This window comes from Oratosquilla oratoria, chromosome 2 (assembly GCF_046742065.1).
Source record: "Oratosquilla oratoria isolate Oo_2021 chromosome 2, ASM4674206v1, whole genome shotgun sequence".
In the NCBI taxonomy this organism is placed as follows: domain Eukaryota; kingdom Metazoa; phylum Arthropoda; class Malacostraca; order Stomatopoda; family Squillidae; genus Oratosquilla; species Oratosquilla oratoria.
The window spans coordinates 34,238,343-34,250,842 of record NC_134778.1 but is presented as its reverse complement, the minus strand read 5'-3'; the positions used below and the strand labels follow the sequence as shown (position 1 = coordinate 34,250,842).

Here is a 12,500-nt window from a genome sequence, read left to right as displayed (position 1 = left end):
ATTCACATAGATATCAAGTGCAGGATAGCATTGAACACAAAATAACGATAGAAATAATAGGTAAGGCGCAATGTACTGGCTGCCAGGAAGAGCTTAATTTTCCAATAGGCATAGAAAAATGATCGAGATCTTGAGCGTGCACGTACTTTGGAACATTAAATGGATATTGAGTAAAAATCTGTATCAAGTAAAGAAAAGAAAAGAATATATATATAATAATTGTTAATGCGTTTTAAACTACTTGTACAACATCATCTTATAATCTAAACCGCGTTCTTCTGCGTGGAGAACCTATTTATAAGAAAATTTATGAATAATTCAAGAATATTTGCTGATCTGGTACTCGGCCCCTCCACCAACAGACTACTGTATTCAGCTGAAGGAAAGACCAAATACTGTGGGAGGAGTAATCGAGTCTCCCCTTCAGCCCGAAGTCTATCCCTCAGCTGAATATGATCAACAACGCGTCCTTTCGGGATGAATAGATTTATTTCATAGCCAGTCTCAAGTGATACTGGTCAGTATCTCTTGAAGACTTCCACACTAGATTTCTACGAGTCATTTTATCAGTGAGTTGTCCTTCCGGGTTGAGCAAGTTTATTTCATAATCAGTCTCAAGTGATATTGGTTAGTGTCTATAAAAGACCTCTACCCTAAATTTCCATAATCTATTTAACCAGAGAGTTGGTCTATAGCTATTAGATAGCACACTGAAAGCTGAACACCGATTTCTAGAGTCTTACTCTTACAAATTCAAACATAAATATGCAATTGGGCGCTTGGGAGATCCAAACCCACCCCAAACGAAATCTTGCATTGAGCCTGGCAGACTAAAAATTGAAGGTGAAGTGTACGTCTTATATGCTTATCTGAAAAAAGTGTAATCCACGAAGAATTCCTTAGTACATTTTGGACTTTTTTTTTTCCTTTCATAATTTAAGAATGAAGATATTTTCAGTCAAGTATCTGCATCTTACTAAAATATATACTCGTAGTTATGAATTTCATAGCTTTCTTGTGAGCACTCGAACTGGCATTGAAAATCGAAAATGTCTGAAGCAAATCGAATTGTCACAAGAATTTTTTAGATAAAAACTCACTTCTTGAGTGACCTTGGAATGTATAGCCAGTCCCGTACTCAAGCATATTATTATTAGAAGTGTATCATAAGTACTCCGTCCAAGAGCATCTTGAGAGAACAGTTGTTTCCCGGAAGTGTTCCGTTAATTATAGATTCGTTTATATGATACCGAAGACATGGTTATGATGAATTTTTTTGCTCGAGTGAATTGTGTCCTATATATGTACTGTGTGGGAGGAAAGTTGTTCCCGGAAGTTGTTTGTTGAGTCTGCCACCTCTTTAAATTCTTGCCCCTCTTTTTTTTTTTTTTTTTTTACCACAAACTGAAGTGAATCGGTTGATAATTTCATCGGTAAAAATTGACTACCATGAGGTGGGTGATGTAGACTAATATAAACAGAATATATATTAATGTGTGTGTGTGTGTGTGTGTGTGTGTGTGTGTGTGTGTGTGTGTGTGTGTGTGTGTGTGTGTGTGTGTGTGTGTGTGTGTGTGTGTGTGTGTGTGTGTGTATTCACCTTGGTCTTTGGATCACGTGTTGGACTCGTGATCGACAGCTATTTCCCTCCCAGAAGAGAGCTCAGAGCTCGTATGACCGATCTATGGGTAATGCTATGACCTTACACACACATACACACACCTAACTCCCCGCCCACGAGAGTTGGAGTAACGACTCGAATCGCAGCGATGCTGAAATCATTTTCAGCCCTGGGTAGGATTCGAACCCGGACCGCCGTATTGACAGTCTGGGACTCTACCAACCGCGCCACCGAGTCGTGCGTGTGTGTGTGTGTCTGTATGTGTGTATGTGTGTATGTGTGTGTGTGTGTGTGTGTGTGTGTGTGTGTGTGTGTGTGTGTGTGTGTGTGTGTGTGTGTGTGTGTGTGTGTGTGTTCACCTTGGTCTTTGGATCACGTGTTGGACTCGTGATCGACAGCTATTTCACTCCCGGAAGAGAGCTCAGAGCTCGTATGACCGGTCTATGGGTAATGCTATGACCTTACACACACACACACACACACACACACACACACACACACACACACACACACACACACACACACACACACACACACACACACACACACACACACACACACACACACACACACAACTCCCAGCCCACGAGAGTCGGAGTAACGACCCAAAGCGCAGCGATACCGAAATAATTTCGGCCCTGGGCAGGATTCGAAACAGGTACTGCCGCACCTCCGTACTGGCTGTCCAGTACCCTATCAACCGCGCCATGTGTGTGTGTGTGTGTGTGTGTGTGTGTGTGTGTGTGTGTGTGTGTGTGTGTGTGTGTGTGTGTGTGTGTGTGTGTGTGTGTGTGTGTGTTTTTGGATCACGTGTTGGACTCGTGATCGACAGCTATTTCACTCCCGGAAGAGAGCTCAGAGCTCGTATGACCGATCTATGGGTAATGCTATGACCTTATATACACACACACACACACACACACACACACACGCACACACAACTCCCCCCCCACGAGAGTTGGAATAACGACTCGAATCGCAGCGATACTGAAATTATTTTTAGCCCTGGGCAGGACTCGAACCCGGACCGCCGTAGTGACAGTCTGGGACTCTACCAACCACACCACCGAGTCGTGCGTGTGTGTGTGAATGTGTGTATGTGTGTGTGTGTTTGCGCGCGCGCGCGTGTGTGTGTGTGTGTGTGTGTGTGTGTGTGTGTGTGTGTGTGTGTGTGTGTGTGTGTGTGTGTGTGTGTGTGTGTGTGTGTGTGTGTGTGCGTGCGTGTGTGTGTATGTGTGTGTGTGTATTCACCTTGGTCTTTGGATCACGTGTTGGACTCGTGATCGACAGCTATTTCCCTCCCGGAAGAGAGCTCAGAGCTCGTATGACCGATCTATGGGTAATGCTATGACCTTACACACACACACACACACACACACACACACACACACACACACACACACACACACACACACACACACACACACACACACACACACACACACACACACACACACACACACACACACACACACACACACACACACACACACACACACAACTCCCCGCCCACGAGAGTCGGAGTAACGGCCCGAAGCGCAGCGATACCGAAATAATTTCGGCCCTGGGCAGGATTCGAACCAGGTACTGCCGCACCTCCGTACTGGCAGTCCAGTACCCTATCAACCGCGCCATGTGTGTGTGTGTGTGTGTGTGTGTGTGTGTGTGTGTGTGTGTGTGTGTGTGTGTGTGTGTGTGTGTGTGTGTGTGTGTGTGTGTATTCACCTTGGTCTTTGGATCACGTGTTGGACTCGTGATCGACAGCTATTTCACTCCCGGAAGAGAGCTCAGAGCTCGTATGACCGATCTATGTGTAATGCTATGACCTTACACACACACACACACACACACATTCAACTCCCCGCCCACGAGAGTTGGAGTAACGACTCGAATCGCAGCGATACTGAAATTATTTTCAGCCCTGGGCAGGATTCGAACCCGGACCGCCGTAGTGACAGTCTGGGACTCTACCAACCGCGCCACCGAGTCGTGCGTGTGTGTGTGTGTGTGTGTGTATGTGTGTGTGTGTGTGTGTGTATGTGTGTATGTGTGTGTGTGTGTGTGTGTGTGTGTGTGTGTGTGTGTGTGTGTGTGTGTGTGTGTGTGTGTGTGTGTGTGTGTGAGTATTCACCTTGGTCTTTGGATCACGTGTTGGACTCGTGATCGACAGCTATTTCCCTCCCGGAAGAGAGCTCAGAGCTCGTATGACCGATCTATGGGTAATGCTATGACCTTACACACACACACACACACACACACAACTCCCCGCCCACGAGAGTCGGAGTAACGGCCCGAAGCGCAGCGATACCGAAATAATTTCGGCCCTGGGCAGGATTCGAACCAGGTACTGCCGCACCTCCGTACTGGCAGTCCAGTACCCTATCAGCCGCGACATGTGTGTGTGTGTGTGTGTGTGTGTGTGTGTGTGTGTGTGTGTGTGTGTGTGTGTGTGTGTGTGTGTGTGTGTGTGTGTGTGTGTGTGTGTGTGTGTGTGCGAGTGTGTGTGTGCGAGTGTGTGTGTGTGTGTGTGTGTGTGTGTGTGTGTGTGTGTGTGTGTGTGTGTGTGTGTGTGTGTGTGTGTGTGTGTGTGTGTGTGTGTGTGTGTGTGTGTGTGTGTGTGTGTGTGTGTGTGTGTGTGTGTGTGTGTGTGTGTGTATACCTTGGTCTTTGGATCACGTGTTGGAGAGAGCTCAGAGCTCGTATGACCGATCTATGGGTAATGGTATGACCTTACACACACACACACACACACTCAACTCCCCGCCCACGAGAGTTGGAGTAACGACTCGAATCGCAGCGATACTGAAATTATTTTCAGCCCTGGGCAGGATTCGAACCCGGACTGCCGTAGTGACAGTCTGGGACTCTACCAACCGCGCCACCGAGTCGTGCGTGTGTGTGTGTGTGTGTGTGTGTGTGTGTGTGTGTGTGTGTGTGTGTGTGTGTGTGTGTGTGTGTGTGTGTGTGTGTGTGTGTGTGTGTGTGTGTGTGTGTGTGTGTGTGTGTGTGTGTGTGTGTGTGTGTGTGTGTGTGTGTGTGTGTGTGTGTGTGTGTATTCACCTTGGTCTTTGGATCACGTGTTGGACTCGTGATCGACAGCTATTTCCCTCACGGAAGAGAGCTCAGAGCTCGTATGACCGATCTATGTGTAATGCTATGACCTTACACACACACACACACACACACACACACACACACACACACACACACACACACACACACACACACACACACACACACACACACACACACACAACTCCCAGCCCACGAGAGTCGGAGTAACGACCCGAAGCGCAGCGAAACCGAAATAATTTCAGCCCTGGGCAGGATTCGAACCAGGTACTGCCGCACCTCCGTACTGGCAGTTCAGTACTCTATCAACCGCGCCATATGTGTGTGTGTGTGTGTTTGTGTGTGTGTGTGTGTGTGTGTGTGTGTGTGTGTGTGTGTGTGTGTGTGTGTGTGTGTGTGTGTGTGTGTGTGTGCGTGTGTGTGCGTGTGTGTGTGTGTGTGTGTGTGTGTGTGTGTGTGTGTGTGTGTGTGTGTGTGTGTGTGTGTGTGTGTGTGTGTGTGTGTGTGTGTGTGTGTTTGTGTGTGTGTATCTGTCATTGTGTGTATGTGTACATGCATGTACGTCTATGCGTGTGTGATTCACCATTATCTTTGATCACATACTGGATTTATGATTGGCAGCTATTATTCTCCCGGTGAGGCCTCAGAGCTCATATATTGCCTGATCTATATGTGTGAGCATGCATGCAATTGGCCACTTAAGAAACACAACCGCTATCATAAGATTTATATTTGAATATAGCATTTGATACCCCAGGAATTCAATAAACTCAGGAGAATTACACTTTGTTATCAGTAAACTCGTACGGTTTTGAAATATAAGTATTCTAGCTTAGGCCATATATACTGAATCCATAAAGAAAATCTATAAACTTAATTTCATAAAATCCACTGAAAAGTTTTCACCCCGCAATTTAAATAAAAAATTAGATACGTACCTCTTATATAGCATTTTTACAAAACATTAACGCAAACGAGTTCTTCCATTGCAACAAAAAATTAGATATACACCTTTTATATAGCATTTTTACAGAACATTAACGCAAACGAGTTCTTCCATTGCAACAAAAAATATTCATGTACCAAAATAATATATCTTAGTGAGTTGTGTGCAATAGTTTTATTTGTCATTTATAAAAAGAAATAAAGTAATGCATTTAAACGTCTTCGTGTGACGTCATCTAACATGTGAGCTGTTAACCATAAAAACAGAAAACTCAAAGCATGCGTGCGTCGTTTTCGATAGGAAGAACCAAAGTGCGGCTGTATGAAATATTTCTTTCGTTTTATATGAATATATGGTCTATTAGTGGCAAATATGTAATGTATCAGGGGAAGTGCAAAGAAATCTAATAGATTAAGACGTTCAATTTACATTATGACTGTGAGGTTATGTGGGTAATGTAGACAAATATAAAAAGCATATACCATACGCCACCAGAACCTTACATAGCTTCCATTTGTCAATTGTAAACATTCAAACGGGATTTTCTTAGATTGTTTCTGTCAATTGTTGACATAGAAATGCAGTCACGAATATTGCATATTTGTACAGTGCAATCCTTACTTCTCTACTTCTTTCCTTATACACCTTGAAAACACAGAACTTTTGAAAAGAATTCTATAACACCAAAGTTGGAAAAAAATTACCATTCATATATGACCAAAAACAATATGTTTAGTAAAAAGAACAGCTTTGATTACTATATATAATTGGATGAAATAAACCTCCTGCTTAGGTATTCCAATATATTTTCAAATTTGAGGAATCCGGTGAACACTTAATCAATGTGCATTAATATAATTTCATCTTACTTTTCTTTAGTTCCTTTTGGTCCCAGTATTTTCTTGTTGGTTTCATCTGACATTGAAAACCGTGAATTAATATTTATTGATCTTTCTTTATTTCAAAGGATGGTGGATAATAAAAACATATATTTAGACAAGCAAAGTTATTTTGTGTATTTATAATTCGTAAAATCCATCGGACCTGTTTTTAGTGTGCATCATATCGCGGATAAGGGTATCAGGAGTTTGTAAACAATGGACAAATAAATAAAGATTCTTAATGTTATTCCCCATTAGTTTAGAAGCACTTGCGGTGGACAATGCCTGGACCGGACTCGTCATACTCTTCCTTGGTGATCCACATGGCCTGGAAGGTGGACAGGGAGGCCAGGATGGAACCGCCGATCCAAACAGAGTACTTCCGCTCAGGAGGAGCAATGATCTTGATCTTGATAGTGGAAGGAGCGAGAGAAGTGATTTCCTTCTGCATGCGGTCAGCAATTCCAGGGTACATGGTGGTGCCGCCTGACAAAACGTTGTTGGCATACAGGTCCTTCCTGATGTCAATATCGCACCTCATGATTGAGTTGAAGACGGTCTCGTGGATACCAACGGATTCCATACCCAGGAAGGAAGGCTGGAAGAGAGACTCGGGGCAGCGGAAGCGCTCGTTGCCGATAGTAATGACCTGACCATCAGGAAGTTCGTAGGACTTCTCAAGAGAGGAAGAAGCAGCAGCTACGTTCATCTCACCCTCGAAATCGAGAGCCACGTAGCAAAGCTTCTCCTTGATGTCACGAACGATTTCACGTTCAGCCGTGGTGGTGAAGGAGTAGCCACGCTCAGTCATGATCTTCGTCAGGTAGGCGGTAAGATCACGACCAGCCAAGTCCAGACGAAGGATAGCATGAGGAAGACAGTAACCTTCATAGATGGGAACGGTGTGGGTAACACCATCACCCATGTCGAGCACAATACCGGTGGTACGACCGGACGCGTAGAGAGACAGCACAGCCTGGATAGCAACGTACATGGCAGGGGTGTTGAAGGTCTCAAACATGATCTGGGTCATCTTCTCACGGTTAGCTTTGGGGTTGAGAGGAGCCTCAGTCAGAAGAACGGGAGACTCCTCAGGGGCTACTCGAAGCTCGTTGTAGAAGGAGTGGTGCCAGATCTTCTCCATGTCGTCCCAGTTGGTAATGATACCATGCTCGATGGGGTATTTGAGGGTGAGGATACCTCTCTTGCTTTGGGCCTCATCGCCTACGTAGGCATCCTTCTGACCCATACCGACCATCACACCGGGGTGACGAGGGCGGCCGACAATAGAGGGGAAAACAGCTCGGGGAGCGTCGTCACCGGCGAAGCCGGCCTTGACCATCCCGGAGCCATTGTCCACAACAAGCGCGCACTCTTCTTCGTCACACATAGTGGTATCTGGTAGCTGGTACCTCTAACTGAAAAGTAATAACAGAATATAATTAGCTAGATTAATCTCACATGATTTAATGAATAGAACAAAACCAGTCATAACTGGCTAACATGAAACTGAATGGTTTTCTCGTTCATGGAAGATAGTGTTGGGAAACGAAACAAAAAGCCAATGACATTATTCTGTCCTGCAGTTTACAAAAGAAAATATACTAGTTAAAAAAACAAATGCTAGAGGACCGAAAATATCTGAAGTAAAGGAAATTTAAAACATGTACAGAGGATGTCCATTGTTTCCTTTTTGATGAAAAGAATCATGTTTGAGGTATATACGCACCACACATAGAGAAACAGGGATTATGAGGAACAGGAGGGAGATAGAGAAGGAGAGAGAGGAGGATGGAGACCGAGAAGAACAGAGGAGGCAGAGAGAAGAAGAGAGAGGAGGAGGGGGATAGAAAGAGAGAAGGATAGAGGAGCTTCATATTAGCTAACAAGAAAACGTTCAATAATGAAAGTGTAGTAATAAAAGGGTTAATGATATGAGTGACTTTCAACGCTATCTTACCCAGAGTCACTATAGGACGCCACTTTACATGTGCTTGTATTATACAAGGAAAGATTAGTCATGATAATGTGTTTCTATGAATACCTACTTACACATACACGCAAACACACATACACACGCACACACGTGACCGTGCATACACACATGTATGCAAAATATATATACACACAACCATTCACACACATGCAAACGCACGCATGTACACACACACACACAATAATTCCGATAGTTGTCCCGGACTCGAACCGAGACTTGCGTGGTGGCAGGTCATCCCTCTACCAACTATGCTACTGAGACTATAAGATTATCCAACCTCGAGGTTAATCTACCTCCCGCAGGATTTGAGCCGACTGTTAACTGTCGTCCTAATCTTGATTTTACGGAGAACCAAGCCCACTTGTAGCTTGTGGTTAAGCTAGTACGTATCCTTGGTAGATTTTCGTTGTTGTAATACCTGAATAGAATCGCCAATGACGACGATGTCAATCAAATAATTTCGACAGTTGTTCCAGGACACGACCGACTATGCTACTGAGACTATAAGATTCTCCAACCTCGGGGTTAATCTAACTCCCGCGGAAATTGAGTCGACTGCTAACTGCCGTCCTATTCTCAGTTTTGAGGAGAAACAATCCCACTTGTAGCTAGTGGTTAAGCTGGTACGTATCCTTGATAGACTTTCGTCGTTGTAATACCTGAATAAAATCGCAAATACCTCCGCGCAAATCTCGGTTCGAGTCCGGGGAAACTGTCGGAATCAAGATCGAGAGAATACAAGGTCTACTCAACAGCTATCCAGTATTTAGGTCGTTTGCGCATTGACGTCACTAGAAGTGCTTGGACCAAAGACTATATAGGAAAGACGGGAAAGCGCACGGAGAGCCGCATCGTCCACATACATTTTACTGTGCGGCTCTCTCACTAGATGGCGTTTACGTCAATCACCAGTTTTAACTGCATCGTCTGTTTCTTTATTAAATATGTCAAAGATAAACCACAAGAACATTTTTCCAAAATGAAACCCCCATTTTAACGGTTGCAGAACATGAAATAGGTAAGTCTCCCAGAAACTCTGTGGTGCCTGTACGTTTTCTCTTTTACCTAACATTTTTCACTTACGTTTTCACCATTTTCTCTGTGGGCTCCCCTTCAGATGACGTCACAACATGTGCGCGAGCAGACCTTGTATTCTCTCGATCTTGGTCGGAATTATATGATTGATATCGTCGTCATTGGCGATTCTAATCAGGTATTACAACGACAAAAGTCTATCAAGGATACGTATCAGCTTAACGACTAGCTACAAATGGGCTTGGTTCTCCATAAAATCAATATTAGGACGGCAGTTAGCAGTCAACTCAAATCTTGCGGGAGTTAGATTAACCCCGAGGTTGGAGAATCTTATAGTCTCAGTAGCATAGTTGGTAGAGGGATGACTGACACCGCGCAAGTCACAGTTCGAGTCTGGGGGAAAACTGTCGGAAATATTTGATTGACATCGTCGTCATGCAAGATCCGTTTATTTAGATCACTATCTGTGATCCTCTTCAGCAGATATGATTACAGAGTGGAGAAAAACATGTATATATACAAAAATAGTGAGGTGAACAGATAGGGACGGGGACTCAGGTCACGTGTCCGGCGATTCGTGGACATTGGTGGGTTTTGCCTACTACACTAACACTGGACAATATATCCATATATATATATATATATATATATATATATATATATATATATATATATATATATATATATATATATATATATATGTATATATATTGTGTTCTCTTTTTCTTTCTTGTACTCTGAGGATGTCGTAATAGACGAAAACATTTAGTATTCCGAACTTTAATTTCTCTGTGGTTTCTGCAATATATATATATATATATATATATATATATATATATATATATATATATATATATATATATATTTAAGGATTACAAAGGCGGAGCATGCCAACAGGAGACCTTTTGATCCATACCTAGGTCGGATGCGAAAAAAAATCATATTAATAATAAAATATTAAATAAAAAATATAATAATGTAAATAACAAATAAAATACATAAATAAATGCATAGGTATAGTTAAATAATAAACAAACAGGTAAATAGTAAATAATAATAAATTGACATATAACTAATAATAAATGAAAATCAGACAGACAAAAGATAACAAAACAAAAACAAATAATATAAGATAAATTATAATCATTACAGCATCCTACTTAGGTATTTATCTAAATTATTCTTAAAGCTTCGAACTGAGCTACATTGCACTACCTGTGCAGGAAGTTTACTCCATTCATTAACTACACGATTGGCAAAGTTGTTTCTGCCCACTTCCAAATTGAATCTATTTCCGGACAGTTTGAGACCATTGTTTCTTGTCTGATTCTCATTCAATGTGAAAATTTTGTGTATGTATGTATATATATATATATATATATATATATATACATATATATGTATACACACACACACACACACACACAAAAGGAATACACGTTCAGCGAAACGTAATTATGAAATCAAGGTTGCCAGTCAAGCAAAATCCAACCCAAAGGGTTTCTTTCACCTCTATAGAACAAAAAATAAAGAAAGAATAGGACCAATTAAAAACGATGAAAATGTCATGATAGAATCGGAAGAAAAAATGAGGGAGGAGTTTAACAATTATTTTCTATCGGTGTTTACTAATGAGAGGTTAGATAAAGTACCTGACTGCGATCCGATTTTCAGAGGGGATGAAGAAAATAGCCTAACCAATATCAGCATTAGTAAAGAAGAAGTTATCAAGCAGATTGACAGACTTAAAGCTACAAAATCTCCGGGTCCGGACGAAATTTTTCCAAGAATGCTTAAAGAGTGTAAATTTGAAATCTGCGACCAGTTAACTGAAATATTCAATAAATCGGTAGACACTGGTTCTGTTCCAACTGCTTGGAGGCAGGCAAACGTTGTTCCTGTTTTTAAGAAGGGAGATAGATCGACCATAGGCAACTACAGGCCAATCAGTTTGACATCGGTTATAGGAAAAATGCTTGAATCAATAATAGTAAATAGGCTCAGAGAACACATTGAAGGGCATAATTTGATTCGTGATTCACAACATGGTTTCTCCAAAGGTAAGTCATGCGTGACTAATCTTCTATCCTTTTACACTAAGGTATATAAGGCGTCAGACTACTAAATAAAATCAAAGCCCATGGCATAGGAGGAAAAGTGTTAGAATGGATTAGAGCTTGGATTAGTAACAGAAAACAGCGGGTCACCATAAATGGAATAAAATCTAGGTGGGGCAATGTTACTAGCGGGGTCCCCCAGGGCTCGGTTTTGGGTCCCTTGTTGTTCATTATGTATATAAACGACTTAGACGATGGGTTAAATAGTGATGTTAGTAAGTTTGCGGACGACACTAAAATAGGACGCCTAATTAGGTCAGGAGAAGACGCCCAGATTCTGCAGGATGATCTTAATAAACTGTTAACATGGTCGGTGAAATGGCAAATGAACTTCAATATCTCTAAGTGTAGCGTGTTAAACGTAGGGCTACACAACCCCGAAAATAGATACAACTTAGATAACACGTTTTTAGAAAAATCTGAGTGCGAGAGGGACTTGGGAGTTCTGGTGAGTCCGGACCTTAAAACCAGGAAGCAGTGCATTAGCGCCAGAAATAAAGCAAACAGTGCATTAAGCTTCATTGCTAGGACGGTAAGGAATAGAAGTGCAGAGGTAATTATAAAACTCTATCTAGCGATAGTTAGACCCATCCTTGACTATGCGGTACAGTTTTGGTCTCCGTCCTACAGAATGGACATAAATTCACTAGAATCAGTACAGAGAAGAATGACCAAAATGATACAAGGACTCGGAAATTTGCCTTACGAAGAGAGGCTTAGGCACCTACACTTACACTCTCTGGAAAGACGCAGAATGCGGGGTGATCTAATAGAAGTGTTCAAGTGGATCAAAGGCTATAACAAGGGTGATGCAAACAAGGTCATCATAATA

General features: G+C 42.4%; 1 protein-coding gene across 2 annotated transcripts in view; it reads right to left on the bottom strand.

Annotated features, from left to right (window-relative positions):
• The window catches only part of LOC143038068 (actin-3, muscle-specific-like), a 36,356-nt gene that overhangs the window by 16,652 nt on the left and 7,204 nt on the right, over positions 1 to 12,500 (bottom strand). The window contains exon 1 of one of the 2 annotated variants that reach the window (XM_076206972.1): positions 7,745 to 7,925. In XM_076206972.1, the coding sequence (XP_076063087.1) occupies positions 7,745 to 7,910 (166 nt within the window). In that variant the 5' untranslated portion in view covers positions 7,911 to 7,925. Of the gene's footprint in view, positions 1 to 6,630; positions 7,939 to 12,500 lie in introns of those variants that run through there. The other variant, XM_076206980.1, reaches the window with a different exon arrangement.